The sequence below is a fragment of the Monopterus albus genome, unplaced genomic scaffold (assembly GCF_001952655.1).
Source record: "Monopterus albus unplaced genomic scaffold, M_albus_1.0 scaffold217.1, whole genome shotgun sequence".
NCBI classification, from domain to species: Eukaryota; Metazoa; Chordata; class Actinopteri; order Synbranchiformes; family Synbranchidae; genus Monopterus; species Monopterus albus.
Genome location: NW_018128097.1, coordinates 291,708 through 313,806, shown reverse-complemented (window position 1 = coordinate 313,806; position 22,099 = coordinate 291,708). Strand labels below are relative to the sequence as shown.

The following is a 22,099-nucleotide window of genomic DNA, read 5'->3' as shown; positions in this document are numbered from 1 at the left end:
GTGTGTGTGTGTGTGTGTGTCTGCACGGTGGGGGTCCTGATGGAATGAAGTGCAGACTCTATACACAGTGGAGATCATGCCTGTCCCTCAGGGCCTGTTAGCGGACACTAGTCGTCTCTGCCCAACGCAGTCAGATAAACAGCAGTTGAGACACAGTGGATGGGCTTTTGTGGGTCCCCCTTTTCTCACTAGATGGGGATGCTAAAGCTTCATTTGGGCATGTAAAGATTAGAACAGAATCAGTTGGCTGGGATTTAAAAAAAAAAACAAAACTATACAAATGTTTCCAGAAGGAGCTAGAATAAATTTTAGGACTGCACGTGCTCCCTGTTCTTCTGTAGGTGACATTCCTTCTGACAGCACCAGTTTCAACACACATGAAGAAGGAGTGCTCTTAACTCTGCAGTGGGGACACGTAGTATCCAATTGCACTAACTAAATTTAGCTTTTTTAAAAAGAAAACAATTGTACATTTGTTTTCCATCACCTGCATGTTGTTTTTACAAAAGTGTGGGTGTGTTTTAAAATTTCTTGCATTTTTTTTTCAGGGTTATCCTGTCTGTCAAACATATCCACTTGCGTTGATACATACCATACGTACCATGTACACCAGTTGTTAATAATGCTGTCTGAATATCCGGTCTTTCTGTTGTATTGTTAAACATTTTATCGTTTTGCTTGGCACACCTCACCGGCTGCTCCTGTCTGCTTACAGCAAAACACCTTAGTTTTGCACATCCACAGTACTCGTTGTACCAGTATCACTCGTATCACACCTATTAGCCTATCTAACACCTTAAATGTAAGGTTTACCTCCACAATATACCACAGATACTCAGGCCTGATCACAAAGACAGCCAAAACCACAAGAGTAAAACTTTTTTTTTTTTGTATAATTTTACTGATCCAAAGTCTGCCATCATACGTGCCATCATAAAATAATGATTTGATGGCAGAACTAGATCATTAAATAGAGACATCACTGGGAAATGCATGTGAGGTCTTAAATGCAAAAGAATTTATGGAAATAAAAGTATCTGCTTTCTTGTTGAGAGTTAGATGAGAAAACTGATACCATGCTCACAGCTGTCCGTTAAATATGAAGCCAAAGCCAGCAGTCATTTAACTTGGCATAAAAACTGTAAAGAGGGGAAACTGCAAACAAATGTAATAAAATCCCCTCACCAGCGTTTCTAAAGCTCACAAAAAAGTCTTATTTGTTTACTCCATGTAAAAATGGCGATTTGCCATTTTACAATGGGTTATAGACGGGATCTATTTTGGCTTCCTGCAGTTGCTAGGCTACAGTAGAGCTCCTTCATAAAATGTTGAACCATCATGTTTACAGTTTCATTTTTTTCTATCTACTAATTTACATCATGTGTTTTATTACTGAGCTTATAGAAATGTCTTTGGACAAACCGTGCTAGCTGTTTCATCATTTTCAGTTTTAGCTCAGTGCTAGTTAACCTGCTATGGCCTGTAGCTTCATAATTAATAGTCTTGTCTAACTAACACCATTTCCCAAAATTTAAATCTATTCTATACTGTAATCTATACAGTTTAAGATGACATGAATTTAAAAGATTTATGATTGTGTCAGATACTGTATGTACCTGACTCAGTGACATAAACACGCTACACACTTCCAGGACCTCCCATAACTGGAAACTGTTAATTAGGCTGCCTCACTTAAAGAAGTGTACTGTAAAGCTTTCCTGTTCGTGCAACCTGATAATCTTAACATCACATAATAACACCCCTGGCCTTACAGCATGCATTTGTCCCTTTTGGCATCTCATGCCAAACATACCATTATAGCATCAGTATATGCATAAAAAGACTTGACAAAGTCTTAAGTATTTGATTTGCGGGTAAGAAAGGGCTGGACATTGCCTGTAGCAAGGCGTGGTGGCAGCCACCCAAGCAGGTCCTACATGCATGGTTGCATACCTGCAGCTCTCCGTCAGCCAGCGTGACGTGCAAGTTCACACTGAAACTGTGGGAACAGCTTCATTTCAATGTAGAGTGTTTTCTTCTAAAAGTTACCTTGTTCTAAAACACATCTGGGCTGCTCTCCAAGAACAACAGCATTGATTTATTTTATTTTTGTTGTGTTTCATTTGAAAAATGAAAAATTTTAAGTAAAGCAGTTGCTGTAATCCTTTTGAAATCTATAAAGAGGGTGTCAATATTTCACTTGGTTGCATTAATGTAGACAAAATATGCCCATAATGTCAATTTTGCAAATAAAATAAATGTGATAAAATCTGCCCTGGGACTTATCTCTTTTGAAAAGTAATCTGTGATCGCTGGTGTCTGACATCTAATTTCAGTAAGGAGAAACAGTTCATGAAGAGGCGTTGGAAGGATGTGCGAGTGGGAGATTTTGTGAAGGTGGTTTGCAATGAGATTATCCCTGCAGACCTCCTGCTTCTGCATATATCAGACCCCAATGGTGTGTGTCATGTAGAGACAGCTAACCTAGATGGAGAGACCAACCTGAAGCAGAGGAGGGTGGTGCCTGGCCTCTGCATTATGGTAAATAGCTGCTGCCTCTTGGTTTCACTTCTTCTTCCTTTACTTTCATCCCTGTTTATTCAGTGCTGCCTAGCATTTCTCCTGCTCCTTTTCCTGACTGACATTTAACACACTTGAACAGAACACTTGAGATGTGTCCTCATATTACTTAACTTTACTGAAGATCATCATAATATGTTAAGTGGTGACAAACTGAAAGCCCGTACAGTACCTGTTGGATTACATGCCATAAATGCATATTTTGGACAGAGTTTGGAGGCTCAGGTTATTAAGCAACACTGTATAAAGCTTCCATTCATCTTGTGTTGACTTTGTGCCTTTTGTCGTTCCACAGCTTCCTGAATTTGTACCTGAAAGCTTTGACAGCACTGTGGTGTGTGAAAGGCCCAACAACAATCTGAATCATTTCATTTGCTATGTGTGAGTATCAAACACACAAATCACATAGATTCCTCAGACAATTGGAATCTTTCAGAGAAGCCAAGCAAAACTAATTTCAACCTACCTGGTACACTTTCTGATGCACTCAGGGGCATTGCTGGGGCTGTAATAGACTATAATCGATTTCCTCAGTCATCATGATCTACCCATGCTGTCCAGCTATGGGCGTAAAGCAGGAGAATTGCTAATGGGGAAATATCTAAACAATAATGAATATCTAATAAGATCTGACACTACAAAAGAGGTTTCTCACTTTCTCTTGCTGCAGTGAGAAACCTGATAGGGAGAAGGTGGGTGCTGGGATTGAGAGTCTGCTGCTGCGAGGCTGCAAAGTGAAAAACACACAGTACGCTGTTGGCTTTGTGGTGTATGCAGGTATATTCTCCTTTTTTTTTCCTGTTGCATCACTGCTTTATCCTCAAGCTTGTTGTGTGTTTGTTCAGGGCCAGAACATTAGAAATACATTATGAATCCAAATTGAATTTTTGACCTCATAACATCATAATAAATGGCTATATGTAAAGTTAAAACATCAAATTAGCTGCTATAATGATACACTAGCCAGGGTCCATGAATATCTGTGCAAGGTCCAGTGCCTATCCACTGATGTAGATGTTGAACTGGATAAGTAAAGTGGAAAATGAGTGCAAAGAGCACATGTGTTAAGATCAGTTTCCCTTGGTGCCACTTGGTATTGAATCAAAACCTTCTGATGCCACGTTTAAGGCCATGAAACCAAGTCCATGCTCAACAACAGTGGGGCAAGATACAAGCGCAGCAAACTGGAGCGGAAGCTGAACACAGACGTCATCTTCTGCGTCATTCTTCTCTTCACCATGTGTCTCATTGGAGCAGTAGGTCAGTAATAAATTGCATAACTATAAAACCTCTACACAGCCTGGTTAATGATTTATGCTTTTACATTTCCAATGCTAACAAAAAAAAAAAAACACGCACACCAGGAACAGAGGGAGGAGAGAGGAGAAATAACTTTGCTCCCTGTGCGATGGTTGGTGTGATTAACCCACCTGTCCTCACACCTGCAGGTCACTCCTTATGGCTGCAGGCACTGCCCGGTGTGCCCCCTTACCTGGTCCCCTACAGCACCGGTCAGCTGGACAGCCCCGCTCTGTCTGGCTTCTACATGTTCTTCACCATGATCATCCTGCTGCAGGTGGAGGAGTGTGTGTGTGCGTGTGTGTGTGAGAGAGTATTCAGTTGGGATTGTGCTTTCATTAATTTGGAAATCATTGAATTACTCCTCTCTCCTGCCATCTGCGCTCTGGTTTACTTTATCCCTCTTTTCTCATTCCTTAATTTCTTCACTTTTTCCAGTCTCTTCTCCACCATACACCTTGTCTTGTTTCTGATCAACTTTTCACTTTCCTTTAACTTCTGTTACCTCCTGTCATCCCGTTGCCTCATTTAACCAAATCATGTTCTTCTCCTCTCTGTAGATCCTGATTCCTATCTCCCTCTATGTGTCCATTGAGTTGGTGAAAATCAGTCAGATCTTTTTCATCACTAATGACATTGATCTGTACGATGAGGGCACAGACAGTCGCGCGCAGTGTAAGACCCTGAATATCACAGAGGACCTGGGTCAGATTGAATACATCTTCTCAGACAAGACTGGCACCCTCACTGAGAATAAGATGGTGTTTCGACGATGCTCCATCATGGGCACTGAATACCCACACAAGGAGAATGGTAAACCTTCACATCAGACATTTAAGTCCACTTATATGTTTGTGTCTGAAGCCTGACATCTCTTCTCACTAGCCTCAAATCAGTTTTCAGCCAGCTCAGTTTTAAGTTTTGCTCTAGGTATAATGGGTCTGTTTGATATTCATGGTCTCCGGCTGCATAATCCTAGAGGTCACCAGATAAGAAATCCTTACTTTGGTCATTACTAAAGCTACAGTACTTTGGCCATTACTAAAGCTACAGTACATTACTTTTTTGTTGTAGAAACTTGTAAAATGGAGAAGTTCTGTGACCCAGACTCATTGAACAGCAGTGCAGAGATACTGGCTTCTAAAAGGTTTTGGTTAGGACCGACATCTCTAGCCAATCAGAGATTTTCAGTTATTTCTGCTTGATCAGTAAGTTTGGTTGAATTGCATTCTCATTTATTGTAATTTCATAATGGCAAATTTCTGAAGAGCTGGGCAGAGCATGACCGAGCGTAGTAGATTGTAGTGGAGAGGGAGTACTGGGCAGAGCAGAGTGGATTGATTTGGAGTATCATGCTATCACTACCTTAAGTTAAATATTGTAGCTTTAACATAAGCTCTGAATAAAACATTTACCTACATTTCTAATGTCAGAGAACTTATTAATGAATTACTTTGACACTTGGGTGATGCTAACATAGCACGCTGCAAGATAACACTGGTAAATACCATTGGCATAAAACTGTAATGTACTGTCATACTAATACAGGGATATAAGCATGTCTGTAATGCTAGCACATATTATGAGCATGCTACTTTTAGAATGGCACTTTCCCTGGCCTTTTGTCCTGCTAATTTTAACAGTGTAAGAATAGTTTTGTTGTATTTGTAGTGTAGTTCCAGTCTTGCACGGTTGCTCCCCTGGCTGTATGTTTTGATACTGAGCTTGTTTATCACCTGCTTGGTTGGCATACATTTCCTGATTTGCTCAGTATGTTGTATTTCTTGTTATGCCTTGCCATGGTTAGTAATACAAGACTTATGATGTTGATTACCCTTTCTCCAGAGAGAGAGAGAGAGAGAGAGAGAGAGAGACTTTTTTTGTATTCATCTTTGTGCTGCCTAGCTTCAATCCATGTGTAGTTGTATGAGGCTCTTTATGCATTTACCCTGGAGCTGAGTTTGAGATATTTTATTATTCTTTTCAAGGGTCATTTATTTTGAAGGGGTTTCCTGTAAAACTGCAATGGGCCCTTTTCACAGTGCCGTAGGTATGACATGGCGATTCAGGGGTTAGGGTGTATTACTGTTTCTGGTTCAGCACTGCACTGGGGAAAATGGGGTTTAAGAGCAAAGTTGCAGTCCAACATTTCCCTAAGATTTAAAAAAAAAAAAAAAAAAAAAAAAAAAGGCCTCACCAGCACCCACTATGTTACCTTGGCAGATCTGCATTTCCAAACTGAAGCTGGTGTTTATGCTAGCTAGCTTTAACAGCCCTGGGCTCGGTGGGCTGAGGGGGAGAGGGAGCCAGAGACCACTTCACCAGAATAAAGAACACTGTTTCCATACCACATTAAACATAAAAATATCCACCCTCCGTTAAATATCATCTATTAATGTCTGTGACAGCTGCTTTATACAGCATAAAATCAATGATTACAGTGACCAGCACAAGTGAGGATACATCCATCAGAGGAACAATGGCCGTTGTGTGGTTACATAAAAAGTGCTCATTATGGTCACATGGCAACATGACTGATGTAATATACAGTGCATGCTGTACAATATCAACATGCTTTTGGGGATTTGCAGCCATCCGCCTAGCTGTCCTTGATGAACCAGATTCAGAGGAGGAGGTCATCTTCGACCAGCCGCCACGAACCCCACAGACTGGATGGTCCTTGGAAGCTGAGGACACCAACCTTGAAGACGCACGACATCATCATGGTGGCCGACGCAAGAGCAAGATCTCACTGAATGCCGATAGCAGTGTGGCTTTCAGCAGTCCACTGGTAAGACAATTGCTCGGTCAGGAAGAAAGCACCGATATTTAATTCACAGTGGGCTGAGCTTATGGTTTTGATTGCCTTCATAATATGAGGTGGCCAACACAGGGTTACTGTAAGCAGCCATGAGGAAAATGGTCATCAGCGTTTCACTTGATGAACTCGAGTAGTTCATGCAAGGCCACCTAGGGGGGCCCACAATTTAGACTTTCTTCTTGATTAACAAGTGTCCTCGTAGTCATAATCATGGCTGAGGAGGGCAAATAAAGTTTTCGAAATCAAAGGAAGTTTGAACTCCAATTAAACCCAATATAGGGGGATAGAAGGGCTGCATGCAGATGTCTTGTCTTACCATTTTACACTGATGTACAGGGAAAATTATTCCTTAATTGAGTTCATGGCCTGAACCAGCATGGGTCCCAAATGATCTAAACCCTACACTCCAAGGCCAGTGATGTATGATGTAACCTTTAAAACAAAGCAGGTTCAACTTGGGACTCCACATGTTGCCTGAAGAAGTAAAATTATATAATATTTTTGCAGGAAAGCAAAGACGAGGAATGTCAACAGAAATGTTTTCTTTTAGTTCACTTCCTGTAATCATCTTGGATACAACAGACCTTGCAATGCTTTTGGGGGGTCTCCACCTACAGGTCTTCAACCACTGACGTAGGCCACTAAGATGTTCCGACACATGCATTTTACAAACTACTTGTCTTGCACACAGGCCAGGAACCACTGTTCACTGGGCAAGAGTAGGCTTCAAGCTGTATAATGACAAAGCTGATTTTATTATTTAATAAATAACCATAATTGGGACGATTACATTTGTATCAGTGTTACTCTGCATGAAAATCCATTCATCACTGATTTTTGTTGTTGTGACTCGAAGCTGTACATCAACCTAACAGAATACTGGTTCTGCTTCTCCCCCCCCATTCAAACTTTTCCAATTAGTAACTGACTCTGACTTTGAAAATTCAAATTTTAGCCCTTACATATTGAATCCACACTCAGAAGACCTCAGTTGGCCATTTGTTTTTCCAAGTCTCGCCCTTCCTTGTGTCAAAAGGTGTCATGGTCTCGGTCTCCACTGCAGATGGCCGAACTGTTAGGTGTCAGTGATGAGCACATCCATTTTGGCTTGAAGTGGCTCCTGTGTCCGTGACTGAACATATGGTCATGCTGGGCACAATTTGGCACAGACCACTGATGTCACATAAACTGTAAACATGTGCTATAGATTAGTTAGTCATCCTGGTGGACAGTACAGTAGCTCTGTCTATTTTTGTCCTCAGGGCAAAGAGCAGTGTCCTGCAGGAAGAGGCTAAGACACAAAAAGGCTTGTTTATTCCAGCAAGGTCACACAGAGCCCATCTCTAGCTTTCCTCATTCTGTCTCTGAGCAGAGTGTGTGTGTGTGTGTGTGTGTGTGTGTGTGAATGAGAACTTGCTCTAAATATGTCCTTGCACAAACAGAGGAAAAATGTTAAGCTCAATTTTTTTTTAACAATTCTTTCATGACAAATCAGCATATGCAAGAAACTGTTTATCACCCTGAGCTTTTAATTAACAAACTTGATTAACTTTTACTCCAACAGGAAACTGAGGTGATTCCAGACAGGAAACTGCTTCAGAAGATTAGCAAGACAGAGAGCAGTGGCAGGCAGCAGATGGATCCTTACCTGGACTTTTTTCTGGCTCTTGCCATTTGCAACACAGTGGTGGTTTCCACAGCAACCGCTCAGCGACAGAGGGTGAGTGCTCTGTTTGCTGTGAATGGGAAGTAGAGATGAAGGACACAGTCAGGAGAGCGAAGGTGGACTAGGGATTTGCTCTGCTCAAACTCCCAAATATGTAAACTTATCAAACAATGATCCAGAAAACACTGAGGAGAATCTAACTTCATTATTTTCTGAGCTCTATAAATCCATAAACCTGATGTGCAGCAACATCCCTGCAGTACTGCAGCAAAACTTCTTAAATTGTTAAAGTATCTTCTTTCATCTGTGGTTGGTGCTAATTTTCTTTCATCTTTAAAGCCTAAGTTAAGAAGGATCTGAGGCTTCACTAAATTAGCCGCATAGTACAGGGAGAATTGCAGGGGCAATCAGGGCTGCCTTTATTAATTTGGGCACTTGCTGTTCCTGACTGTGCTGTGCAGAGCTTGTGCACATGGGTTTTCCCTTGAGTTAAAGGTAAAAGTACAAAAACAGTGGATTTATATAACTTCTCAAACAGTTTTGTCATCTGTGTGTGTGTGTGTGTGTGTGTGTGTGTGTTTGGGCAACATGTCTATAAAAGCATTATGACGTTCAAATTGCTGTTTCAGGTAAAGAGGTTTTCACACTGTGGCCAGACAAGTAATCCACTGGACACTTTGTCAAACCTGGTGAAAAAGGCTGGCTCTTTTCGTCATGTTTTTACCTTTTGTAACCGCAACCCAGTGAGAAAACTCTCAGAGGACTCGGTTGTAGAAGAGGACCATTTCAATCCTCCTGTAAAAATGGAGGAGACCAGAGACACTGATGGGATTGAAACATGTTCGCTCCACGCTCCATCTGAGTGCAACCAGTCTGCATTGACCTCAGATAATTTGTGCTATGAGGCAGAGAGTCCAGACGAGGCAGCCTTGGTGTATGCAGCCAAGGCATATGGCTTCACCCTGATGGCCCGCACCCCTGACAGCGTGACGGTGAGGCTCCCATCTGGGAAGGACCTGGTCTTTGAGGTGCTGGACACCTTGGCCTTTGACTTCAACAGGAAGAGAATGTCCGTTCTGGTGCGTCACCCAGTCACCAAAGAGCATGTGCTGTACACTAAAGGTGCCGACTATGCCATCATGGAGCTGCTTGGTACACCATATGCAGGTGTGTGTGCAAGAGAAAGTACACTTATTAAATTATTTACATTTGAAACATCATGGGTCACAATGAAACGGTATAAATACATTGTCATTTTCAGAGCACCTCAGTGGGATTCAGAAGAATATAGCAGCTGATACTCAGTATCACCTCGACTGCTATGCTAAAGACGGCCTGCGTACACTTTGCTTTACAAAGAAGGTGCATAATCAGATCCATCAACCTTTACATGCATCATTTCCTTATAAGAGAAGAGCTTTATTTTATTTTCTTCATGTCCTTCAGATTGTAAGTGACGAAGTATATGAAAGCTGGTCAGTGAAGAGAAGGAGTGCTCTGGCTGCTATAAATGACCGAGAGGAGCTCATCATGGACACTGCTGTGCAGCTGGAGACAAAACTCTCTCTGCTAGGTATCAGAAAGTGTTCACAAGAAGCACCTGGAAAAACATACGATATATAAATATGTGTGTGTGTGATAGGCTCTAACTCAATTTGTGTCCTCCCACAGGGGCAACGGGCATCGAAGACCGTCTGCAGGAGAGCGTCCCTGACACCATCGTGGCGCTGAGAGAGGCAGGGATCCAGGTGTGGGTGCTGACTGGTGACAAGCCAGAGACAGCTGTCAACATCAGCTATGCCTGCAGTCTGCTCAAAGATGAAGACCTGGTGATTAACATGAGCTGCAAAGACAAGGTGAGGAGGTCACAGTTTGCCAGGCAATGTTCAGGCCTGGTGACTCAGAGCTGGTTTTCCTGATTGCTCCACTGCTGAATTCTTACAAATGCACTACAGTGCACATACAGAAAAGGTATGTGTAATATATAGTGATAGGCTGACAGCAGGTTCCTAAATAGCAAGGGTCTCAAGAGAGAAACCCATAAACTGTTGGTAAATTAATTTGTTTGAGCCGTACAAATAGTGTACTTGCCTGAATATTTGAACTGCACAGTAAAATGTAACTTGAGGGCAGCACTGACTTTTCTTCTTTGTGATGGTCATGGAATTTCATCTTGAAGGTTTTTCCAGTGAGCTTGTCTCTCTCCAGTTTAAATGGTCAAACCTTTTTGTCCACTTGTGCATTTTCACTAAAGGTCAAAGTCACATCTCTATCTGAGAAAGCTAAGGTGTCAGGCGTGGGTAGAGGTAGTTAAAGAGCTGGTAGCACAGGAAAGAGCCCTTTATAACAGCCTGGCCATGTCTAATCATCTCTGGCCTCAAATGAACCAAAACTGTCCAACAGCTCTGACGGATACATGTGGAGATTTCTTGAACAAAGGGGGCTGCGGTGCTTCTCTCAAACGAGACTTGTCATTGATGATGAATGCAGAGCGTGCCCCCATCACAGTAACTAATGCTTTTATATCCAATTACCAGTCTAATATTCAACCCTCAGAGGAAATACTGCTCTCATGGCTCAAAGTAGAGGCAAGTTGTTCATGAACTATTTTTACCACCGTAACTCGGTGACCACCTGAGGGATGCACTCCCACGATCATCACCCTACCACACCTAATGAAATTTAGCCAGCAGTAGATGAAGATGGAATAGAAAACGTTTCCTCATGTCAGTTTTTCTTTTGGATGAGAAATGGGTGTTATTTATACAACAGTGAGTCTGATGGGCCCAGTCTGACAGTTATACTGATTCTGCAGTGGAATGGTCCTTTAATGTTATTTTTATTTACTCTGCCCATCTTAGACTCTGATTTTTTTTATTTTTTTTTTAAAAACAAGCCCATACCAGGTTTCTTAAAGCCCAACATGATATTTTATTGTTTTTCTATGATCAACTGTGCAATGCTGCTTTTTTACATTTACAATCATATAGGACCAAGAGAAGCAGGACTTATTTGAGGAGCAATAACAAGCAAATATTCAGTGTTTTAGTTTTCTGTACAGCAGCTCTGGTATTTGATAATGATGTGACCAACTAATCCAGCAGATGATTTTTCAGCTCACATGTACATCCATCCTGGACTGCACTCTGGAGGAGGTGAGGAGGTACAGCCAGAATCCTCGTAATGTGGATACAACCCCAGACATCTCTCTAGTGATTGATGGACACACCCTGGCCATGGCTCTTTCATCAGACCTGCAGGACCGCTTTGTGGACCTGGCGAAGCGCTGCCGCTCTGTGGTCTGCTGTCGTGTCACACCCTTACAGAAGAGCGATGTGGTGAAGGTGGTCCAGGATAAACTCAAGGTCATGACCCTTGCTGTTGGTAAGAAACTCATGCAGAGCTATTCATGTAATTCCTTTTAATCAGTCCTCTATGCAAAACACTCTCAATTTCAAAAACGGTATCAAGTTGAAGTGACAAAGAAATCAGTTGTTTTGCAAGCTGTTTGAGTTTAATTACCACATTAAACATTACTGAGATATTTAAGGATATAGAAGGCCATAGAGTCATTTTGTTTTCATGTTCAGCATCACATGCTTGGTCAGTTTTCAACAAAAAACAAAGTTACTGTATACACTTAATTACCATTGCAAAGTGTTTTAGGATGTTGTCATTCTAGGATAAAGTAGGTAACATTACAGTGGATTCAGGTCTTGAGAACCTAATAAAACAATATGTTTTAATAGATCTCCGACTGTAACTGTTGATAAACTGATATTCACTCTGTGGCTTCAGGTGATGGTGCAAATGATGTCAACATGATCCAGGCAGCTGACGTTGGCATTGGGATATTGGGTCAGGAGGGCATGCAGGTCTGTAATATTTAGCTTTTACAAATGTTATCAAATCAACATTTAAATAGCACTTAAATGCAACTACAAGTCGATCAAGGTGTTTTACACAAAATAACAAAAATCTAAACACCAGACAGACACTAGCCATCTTCTGCTAGTCTCACTGCCCAAACTGTATCATGACTCATTTTTGTCACTTGAAGGCGGTCATGGCCAGTGATTTTGCTGTATCTCACTTCAAACACCTGAAAAAACTTCTCCTGGTTCACGGACACTGGTGCCACACTCGGCTGGCCAACATGATCATTTATTTCTTCTATAAGAATGTGGTGAGTCTCACCTCATCGCTCTGCTGTCTGCATCAACCTTCTGCATGGAGCATTCATCTAATCAGCTGACTGCATTTCTCAGGCCTATGTGAACATGTTGTTCTGGTACCAGTTCTTCTGTGGCTTCTCCGGCACCACTATGATCGACTACTGGCTGCTGATTTTCTTCAACCTCCTTTTCACCTCCGTACCGCCCATCATGTTTGGGATCATGGACAATGATGTTTCGGCAGAGATGCTGCTGGGTGTTCCTGAGCTGTACAAGACCGGACAGGGTGCAGGGGTCAGTGCCACTCACTCTAGAGTTACTTCTTGAACATAAAAACACACTGACATTATGCTTTTATGTGTTGTTTAGGAATACAAGAGTTCAACCTTCTGGGTTGCCATTCTTGATGCCTTCTATCAGAGTCTGGTGTGCTTCTTTATTCCATACATGGTAAGAGAAACATCGAAACATTGCATCTGTCCTAGTGCGTTGTTTGAGTTATTTTACTAGTTAACTGTTCTCTGCCTAAAATTTGACACGTCTCCCTCAGGCTTACTGGAATTCAGACGTTGATCTTTTTACCTTTGGAACTCCTTTGAATACTATTTCTTTATTTACCATCCTGCTGCATCTGTCAATAGAGATCAAAGCCTGGGTGAGTACTGAACTGATGAATTTTAATTTTTTAGATGTAATCACAGTAGTGAGACGACAACAACAACAAAAAAAACTTCTTTAAATAGTCCCCAACTTGACACCTAAAATACAAAACAATTATTTGTGTACTGTAGAAACTGGTAATGTTTATTTGGGTTTATATGAATCCACTTTTTAAAAAATCTGTAATTAACAGGCAGTCTCCCCCAATCGTCTTATTGCTGTATTTGTCTTGCATAGACATGGGTTCACTGGTTAATCATGGTGGGCAGTGTAGGGCTGTACTTCATCGTGACAGTTGCCTACAGTGCCGCCTGCATCACCTGTAACCCTCCCTCCAACCCGTACTGGATCCTCCAGAGGCAGATGGCCGACCCCATGTTCTACCTAATCTGCATCATCTCTACTGTGGTGGCTCTGCTGCCCAGGTACTGTCACTGTTACCCACCCGCTTTCTGCTGCTCTGGAAAACCAGAGGGCAAGAATTGAATGTGCTTTTGTCATCGCACCACTTGTTTTTAAATGTACGTTTTGAGCAATTTCCTATTTTACTTGAATTTATTTTCAGTTGACTATGATATAAAACAGAGAAAGCAGCAAATTTTCACAATGAAGCTGGAACAAGCATATGTTTATAACTTGGTGTTAATGAATTGTCAAAATGGTTCCTAATGAACTTTCTATTGGTGGAATAATCATTTAAGATGTGCCACATGTGTCACTGTGGGAAAATTGTTTTAAACTCAGCTATACAGTGCCACAATATAATATCAAATAGACGGCACAAGGAAATTACACAGATTGTTGCACATCATACACAGTTATAATAATAATAGCACATAAATCCTTTTGCTAGTGGCAAATTACATTAGATGGGCTTAAGAGTTTCTCCTCTATGAAACTGAGTCTCCACACCTTCACTTGAGCAGTTTCCAGTCTGTTTCTACTTGACTGTACATCAAATTTGAGTTCAGTACTTTAGTCCAGTTGTTCCCCAGGCTAAATCTCGATGGGCGACACAAGATGATTAAAAGGATCAGAGAAACATTGAAATCTGATTATTTTTAAAACTCTTCTCTTTTTGATTCAACTCTTGACATCTCCATATCCAGGTGATCATCTCTGCTGAGGGATCACAAGTTGACATTATTCACTTTTATGGGATACAAGTTAAAAAGTTTGGAAACCACTGTTCTGTTCTTTCCTCTGTCCTTGTTTAAACCTAGTAATTATACACTGTGGGAAAATTGTTTTAAACTCAGCTATACAGTGCCACAATATAATATCAAATAGACGGCAGTTTTTTTGTAAAACTGTTAAGGTGCATAGACAGTCAAGTCTGACTAGTATTTGAATATTGTAAAAGTGAGGAACAGCTGCAGAAGGGCTCAGTCCTCCCCTGAGTTGCTGCATTTGAAAGTGCAAATATTTAAAGAAAACACTGATTTACAGCACAAGGCTGCATATTTTTCATTGGCCTACTTTCTCACCACCGCACACTCTCCCTCAGGTACACGTTTCACGTGCTGAGGAACTCTATCAACCCCACCCCGCTCATGCAAGCCAGGCATCTGGACAAGCTGGACCCCTTCTCGAGGGACCAGTGGATCAAGGAGTGGAGGAGCTTCAGGGGTGGAGAGCAGGTCAAACGCTTCAGGCTGTCTGCCCCATCCTCTCCCACCCTGGAGAGCCCTGTGGACATTTATCCCCCATCTTTCACCACCTCTGATATTGTGGGGGATGAAATGACACTGGATGTCATTACTGAAAGCTCTCAGAGGTCTGCGCACACATGAGGAGCAGAGATTTGCTGAACATGAAGAACAAAAACCTAAGAATATTATTTATTCTAAATATTCTGAACTGGCTCACAAGAGGGTGTATGCCTGAACAGAGTGATGTTTCTTTCTCATAAATGCAGTCAGAGAAATACAAATCTTCAACTGGAGCAAGTAGGCCTCTCCTTCTATAACAAGCTGCCATAAAGAACACAAACTTGTTATATTCCTGATAGGTTTTCAGAGAAAACTGATAATCTGGTTAGTCAACCACCCACCCTGCTATATAGTGGTACTTGTCCAGAAGAAAATGCTTAGCTTGTTGAACTTATTCCTCTCACATCGATACGCTAAACAGTCACAATGCATCTTGTCACTGAGGAAAACACAAGTTTATTATATTTCAGATGAGGCATCAAGATCAAACAATCAAAAAGGTAAGTGCAGAGAAAAAGGTTAAGCTAAAAACTTTTTTTTTTTTTTATTAAATGGAAACGCTGCCCACAAGCCCAGTGCACTTGTAAAAAGAGCTGAGTTATCAGGGGCATGCTTCATTATAGAGTACAGTAACATCTCTACTTATGTAATGTCCTGAGTTGGATCACTGCTGCCTCCTAGTGTTGAAGAGGAAGAGTTGCAGAAAGGTCAAACTGGACAAAGTCGGTAAACATTAACTTGGCTGAGATCTTATTTTTTATTGTTAGAGTTGCAGGAAAATGGAAAAATATAAGTTAATAAAACATCTATTTTACTGAGAATTAAACACAGCATACGTAAAATACATTGCTGATACAATGGAGCAGGTTTCTTCCTAAGCTGAGCGAACCTATCAGGTGTGTGTGTGTGTGTGTGTGTGTGTGTGTGAAATCCGTGTAATGGTCAAATGCAAGGCCAGTCTTTAAAGGTGCTACATGTGCCAGTCTTTAAAGGTGCTACATGTAACATTAAACACTGTGTACCTATTTGTAATGCATCAGAACTGTTTTTGCATAAAATAACAAATGAAACACTGATCAGCAGGCTTTTGGTACAAAGGCCTCTATTTTAAACAGTAAAGATGCGTGCTAAAAACCCCCACCTGTTTTAACCAGTGCTTCTAGATGAAGAGGACTGACCATCTATAATAATAAAGCACATCTGAATTATAATAAATGTGTTGGGAAAGGTTACTTTTGAAATGTAATGAGTTACAAATTACTAGTTGTTAAAAATGTCATGTAATTACTTCACAGTATTAACATTACAATTCTAGCACATAAAAAAAATTGTTTTTAACTAAATACATTTGAAAAGTCCTAAAAACATCATTTAAAATCAGGCAGTGTAAACCTTTCAATGCTACTCAACACTGACTACGGTGATAGTCAATTTTTTTTTTTTTTTTTAATGAAATAAAATACAAATATTCAACACAACTGAAATTACATAATATAATGTTAAGGTAGAAATACATAGCCTCTTGAGGTTTGACATTGAGCATTTTCACCACTGGTAAACAAGTTTACTGTTCCTGATACAGAGGAATCATCGAGTCTGTTCTCTGCACCTCCATCACTGTCTGGTTTGGCTCAGCAACCAAGCAGGACAGGAACAGACTCCAGCGAACAGTCAGGACTGCAGAAAAGGTCATTGGTGCGAGCCTGCCCTCCATTGAGGACCTGTACACCTCACGGGTCAAAAGGAGGGCGGGGAAGAGTTCTGCAGACCCCTCACACCCGGGACATAATCTGTTTGAACTCCTCCCCTCTGGACGGCGTTACAGGTCACTGTACGCCAAGACAACCAGGGACAGTTTCTTCCCCCGGGCTGTCACTCTGATGAACACTTAATCCATGACAGTATGACTGGACAATAACCCTCAGTGCAATACCTGTAAATATACATTGTACATATCAATCCGTTGAATCCAGACTGTGTGTATATAGTACTTTATTTTTATTCCTAAGTCACATTCCATTGCTTGATTGCACTTTACTTCTGTTCTCAGCCTTATATTGTTTACTTGCCCACTGCTGCCTTACATAAGGCCATGTACATATGCATTGAGAGCCACTGTACCAGAGTCAAATTCCTCGTGTGTCCAACACACCTGGCCAGTAAAGCTGATTCTGATTACTGTATAGTAGTGTTATTATTGGCTACCAAAAGAAGGCAATAAAAAGATATAAAGCAACAGAATGAATATTATACTGTATTCTACTTTTTAATTAAAAAGAATGCAGTATATTTGAATGTATCCCCTTTTGATTAGCACCTGTAATTAATAGCTTTTTTCTCTGTAAACTATAACTGATTACAATTACATTTTTGTAATTGAATATAGTTACACTGAAAATATGTAAAAATAAGCTTAAACATCACAATGTTCTTATTTCACAGTCTGCATATTTCTGATGTCACCCTGTAAAGACAAGTTAAGAAATTTATAAATCCTTTTAACACTGTTTTTACTAAGTGATCTTCCTGGCATTATAGGATTCATTTTAACTTTTAATTGGACAATGCATCTTTGGGGTTTTTAATTAAAATAACTTTAGTTATCAACTTCAGACTCTGAGCATAGAAAATAAACTTTAAATGCTAATTTCAATGAAATTGCAGCAGTTAAACAAAGGAAAATGACAACAACCTTTGACCTGAGAGAGTGCTGATTTAATGTCTAAAGATATTCGATATGCTATAACACCACCTAAATCCTTTAAGAAACCTTTAACTGTTTTTCTCATTCTGCAACTGAAAATCAAATTAAATACTGTAGTTTAGGGCAAAATATTGAGGTTTTCATTTCATTGTGTTTCTGTGAAGGTGTGTCTCTTACATGACTCAAGTGGGAAATCTTGTTCCGTAGCCTACAACATGAGTATCACTGACCACTGACTGAATAGACCAAATCCAAGTGGAGCATCTCCCTATGAAACTGTCCTGGGAAATGTAAGAAACTAACTTAAGCATGAGTAGATGAGCTGATACTCGTATAAAAGTGTAAAAGCACATGAAAGTGTAATGTTCAGTGTGGGAATATTGTTCCAGGTAAAAGAATTTCTGTAACACAAGCAGACAGCAGATGGCAGACCCACATCCTTTACACTAAATCAGGTTTATTCATGGTGAGACCAAATGGACTGGATGGCAAGATGCAAGTTTGCTCTAAAATCATCCCTAGTTTAAAGCACCATCCTGAGCACAACCAGTGTAACTTTTCAAAACTTTAAGACAGTGTTAAGGTGCCTCATGTTTATCAAACTACATTGTGACTAATGGTGAGACATCACATTTCACATGTACACTGTAACTGGGATTTCTGGCCACACATGCCACAGGAATAATGACAGGGCAAAAATGACTATACAGATTTAAATATGGGACAAGATGAGGGACAACTGATTCATGAAGACCATGCTGCTGAATCCTACTAGATAGCTTAATTTTTACCCTGAACTTTCTCTGTTAGGCTGACACTTCATTTTAAAAGGTATGCTTAGCAAAACCACTGCCATAAATGTACCAATATCTATGCCTAATCTGCAGAATATAATCTAGTCAAGTCCAAACACAGTAGCTACAGAACTACCAAATGCCACTTAGCTAAAATGTTTAACAAATAAAACTAAATTTTATGCATTTTATAATCACTGCAGTTTGGTTGTTACCTGTGTTTTATAGTTTTTAACTTTCCATGCTCTCTCCTTCCAAAAGTAAACATTTGATGACACAGTAACTTCTATTGTAAGGTAAAATGTCGAAATGTTGTATTCTGGTGTTAACTCCGTTTTCATAAAATATGTAGTTACTACATTTTACCAGGGTAGCTGTACTCTACATGGCGTAAATACAACCTGCGAGGTCATAATCAGGGCGACATTATCCCATCGTTGTTGCCATGGAGTCCGTTCGTACAGCTCCACCTCTTGGCTCTGACGAAGCAGTGTGCAGCCGTCAGTCCTGTCGGAATGCGAAGAGCGAAGGAAAACAGTTTACACAGATGAGGTTTTGTGATAACACGGGGGAAAGCTATTTATTTAAGCACTCTCTGTTGGTCCTGACAGTTCGTGCGATGCGGTGTCTTGTTCGTAGTGTTGCTTGTAAAGGGTAAAGTAAAGTAGCTAGTTTGCTAGCTTAGCGTTAGCCAGCTTCAGTAGGCTGGAATAGTCATTTGGCTACTTCCCCTTGAATAAGGTAAGAGTTGACCATTTCCTTTAAGGTTTACTGTAACGCTAGTTGTGTTTTAACAGACATCACATGTTGCTTACGTGTGTATGGGCAGGTACATTTTCTTGTTAACTCCATAGCTGACTTTAAACACTTCATACATTATTTTGTAAGTTTTTCAACAAACAGGCGACAGCAGACGTAAACTTATTACTTAGCATAACGTTAGTCAGGTCAGCCTACTGTTAACCCCCCATCATCAGCTAACGCTTAATGAAATACTGCAAGAGAAACTTACTCACCAAAAGTCACAATTCGTTACAATTTGTTTTGTTACATGACTGTCTGTAGCCAGTTTGTGATGGGTACGTTCCTGACCCTAAAGAAGCACCCAAGGTAGGTATATGTTGGCTGAAATGTACAGTATAAATAGTGAGTTACATGTGTGATATAGAGACCCAGGTCCCTGCTGGTGTTCTGCCCTGTCACTCCATTAAGAGCGCTGATTAGGTATCTTAGTTAGATTAGGTGTCTCACATATGAGCAAAGTTTGACATTGAAACTCGTGTTTATAAATATAGGGAAGTCTTTGCAACCAAAAGGCCACAAGACTCCATATGACCGAGATTGAGAACTAAAGAGACAGTTGTATTAATGTGGCACATGTCTCTCACAACTCAAGAGAAGTTGACCACTGTCATATTCCAGTAAATGCTGAGTTGATACCAACGCGACAGGTGATTTGGGAATCCACCATGATCCTTGTGATGCTATGTGTCTTTCTTTCCCCTTAAATAATATTCTCTGTGAGTGCATGACTGGATTTGAGAGGATTGAATGTGGTGAAATGAACCTTAAGCTGTCTTTGTTTGACAAAAATTGCTTGATAACACGGTCATTCCATCCAAGCAGCAATTAAACATGGAAATAATAACCTTCCCTAGAAAGAGTGATTACAGGTTATCAGGTTTTATAAATGGATCTAATCTGACAGCATTGGTGTGGACCCAAGATTTGTGGTTTGTTTCTACACAGCTGTATTATTTGATACTTTACCATTTTGAACATTAATTTCCTGGAAGCGCCAGTCCAGTAGGTATGAAATAGCACATTTTGTATCAGTAGAACATTTTAGAAATGCATAGTACTATATACTCATAAATACTTATAAATGTACAAATAACCAAGCTTTATGTTGTTTTAATTCCCCAAAATTGTAATACAACTGTGATATGGTTTTAGTTGAGTTTTTATTTTACATTTTGACAGACGATCCTGTCAGTCTCAATCATCATTTAGCCTGACTTTATGATGCTTTCCCTCTGTGGTTTTGTTTTAAAGCCAAAGACTTTAAATGACAATAAGCTTGAGCTTTCTTGTGTCCTTTTAGACTAAGCAGTCATGACACAGAAGGTCAATCTGTGTTCAGTCGCCCTCGGAGTGGAGGGTATGACTTGTGGCTCCTGTGTCCAATCCATAGAGCAGCGCATCAGTTCACTCCCTGGAGTGATATGCATAAAGGTAAATGCAATCTTTACACATGAACACGTTTTTAGTGCTATACAGCTATATTTTTTTTGTATTGAGGTGCTGTTCTTAAAATGCACTAATATAAAATTTTTTGCATGGTACTTCCAGTTTATAAACAAGGTCTGAAATGGCTATGACTGATCTACAGTAACAATGTAGTATGTATTTTACAATAAAGTATTAGAAACCTGTGGACAAGACAGATATACTGTATTTAGTAAAGTTTCCTTCCTTGGTTAATCCCACACTGCAGCTCCTTCAGGGCTAGTTGATATACAAATAAGTAAGGTCAGTGGAGCCTTGAGCTAAATTGCAGTAGCTGTGGCCTTCTGTTTTGTTTGTGTTTACCCCTCAGGGTGAGGTTAAATGAGAAGATAATGTAATAGTGTGCTCCAGATAGGGGCCTGCCCTTTGGAGGACTGGGACAGCAGGTCGATATACAGGCTGTATCTAGAGGAAATGTTGTTTGTGTCTTAAGATAATTTAGTGCCTGGGTCATTTTCTGTTAATTTATGAAGACATGATCTGGGAAGAGTGAATAGGTTTTTCTTGGTAGAACAGTTACTGTCTGATTCTTTGCCATCTCTCATCTTATATTGTCAGATAAAAAGGTTAATCCAACAGACAGGCATCCCTCACCCCCCATCTGTGGCTTGTAACTTACAGTTGAGTCAAGTGATACTTTCAGTGTGTCACATGTTTCCTTTTTGCTGAAAAAGGAGAGCTAAGGGTCAAACATGCTGAGAGAATAAGTTGTAAACTTACCACGGACTCATTTTACCCCTTTATTATATTGTACAGTTCCATAGTTGCAACAATACAGGTTCACAGTATGGCAGTAAAATGTCATTAAATGGTAACTGAATTGAAGGAAGTGTGTCACATAAGGCAAGAATTTTCTTTGTATGCTATGCAGCATGTTCTTTCATGAAGAATAATCGGAATCGAATATCAATTTTCAAACATTTATTATCATAACTAAACAGACCATCGAATAAAGCAATTTTCAGAGCTCTGGGTTCCATCTCTATCTGAAGCCCTGACCTCAACAGCAAAACCGTTCAACTCATCTTCAGGACGAGAAGGAACACTGTCCTCCTCCATTCAGTTGATTTTATACAATTTCAAATGTGCCCTTGTAGGCTGGTCCGGTCCTCTCGTGCTGTTCTATTGGTCCATCTATCCATCTGTCCTCCTCCTGCATCTTTTCTGCTCCAATGGGAAAAGCAGCTTCCTAAAGATGGAGAAAATTCTACTGTCTGAATTCCTACACTCACTTCTTTCTTTGTTACACTATATGTGACATGGCTTCCCGTTTGGCTAATTAAACTGTCTTGCCTGTGTGTGTCTGTATATTGCCCTGCCTTTGAAGTTGTCTTCCTCTTGTTGGCTTTTAGATCTAATCTCTTGTTTATTACCCTTGGTGTCCCAGTGACCCCAAATT

At 40.4% G+C, this 22,099-nt stretch overlaps 2 protein-coding genes across 5 annotated transcripts in view; both read left to right on the top strand.

Annotated features, from left to right (window-relative positions):
* atp10b (ATPase phospholipid transporting 10B) overlaps nt 1-15,851 on the top strand; it is a 17,070-nt gene extending 1,219 nt beyond the window's left edge. The window contains exons 2-21 of the mRNA XM_020619288.1: nt 2,337-2,541; nt 2,876-2,961; nt 3,251-3,357; nt 3,709-3,840; nt 4,029-4,156; nt 4,440-4,692; nt 6,471-6,670; nt 8,265-8,420; nt 8,996-9,533; nt 9,628-9,728; nt 9,813-9,939; nt 10,038-10,222; nt 11,483-11,750; nt 12,165-12,241; nt 12,427-12,552; nt 12,635-12,835; nt 12,911-12,991; nt 13,092-13,196; nt 13,439-13,626; nt 14,709-15,851. Of these exons, the coding sequence (XP_020474944.1) occupies nt 2,337-2,541; nt 2,876-2,961; nt 3,251-3,357; nt 3,709-3,840; nt 4,029-4,156; nt 4,440-4,692; nt 6,471-6,670; nt 8,265-8,420; nt 8,996-9,533; nt 9,628-9,728; nt 9,813-9,939; nt 10,038-10,222; nt 11,483-11,750; nt 12,165-12,241; nt 12,427-12,552; nt 12,635-12,835; nt 12,911-12,991; nt 13,092-13,196; nt 13,439-13,626; nt 14,709-14,994 (3,550 nt within the window). The 3' untranslated portion in view covers nt 14,995-15,851. The remainder of the gene's footprint in view (nt 1-2,336; nt 2,542-2,875; nt 2,962-3,250; nt 3,358-3,708; nt 3,841-4,028; nt 4,157-4,439; nt 4,693-6,470; nt 6,671-8,264; nt 8,421-8,995; nt 9,534-9,627; nt 9,729-9,812; nt 9,940-10,037; nt 10,223-11,482; nt 11,751-12,164; nt 12,242-12,426; nt 12,553-12,634; nt 12,836-12,910; nt 12,992-13,091; nt 13,197-13,438; nt 13,627-14,708) is intronic.
* Nucleotides 15,852-18,850: 2,999 nt separating this feature from the next.
* The window catches only part of atp7a (ATPase copper transporting alpha), a 35,342-nt gene continuing 32,093 nt past the window's right edge, over nt 18,851-22,099 (top strand). For 2 of the 4 annotated variants that reach the window (XR_002276507.1, XM_020619260.1), the window contains exons 1-2: nt 18,851-19,152; nt 20,516-20,646. Coding sequence is in view for 3 of the 4 variants with exons in the window: in XM_020619260.1 (XP_020474916.1) it covers nt 20,527-20,646 (120 nt within the window). In the remaining variant the exon portion in view is untranslated. Of the gene's footprint in view, nt 19,153-19,476; nt 19,522-20,515; nt 20,647-22,099 lie in introns of all 4 variants that reach the window. The other 2 variants (XM_020619261.1, XM_020619262.1) reach the window with 2 other exon arrangements.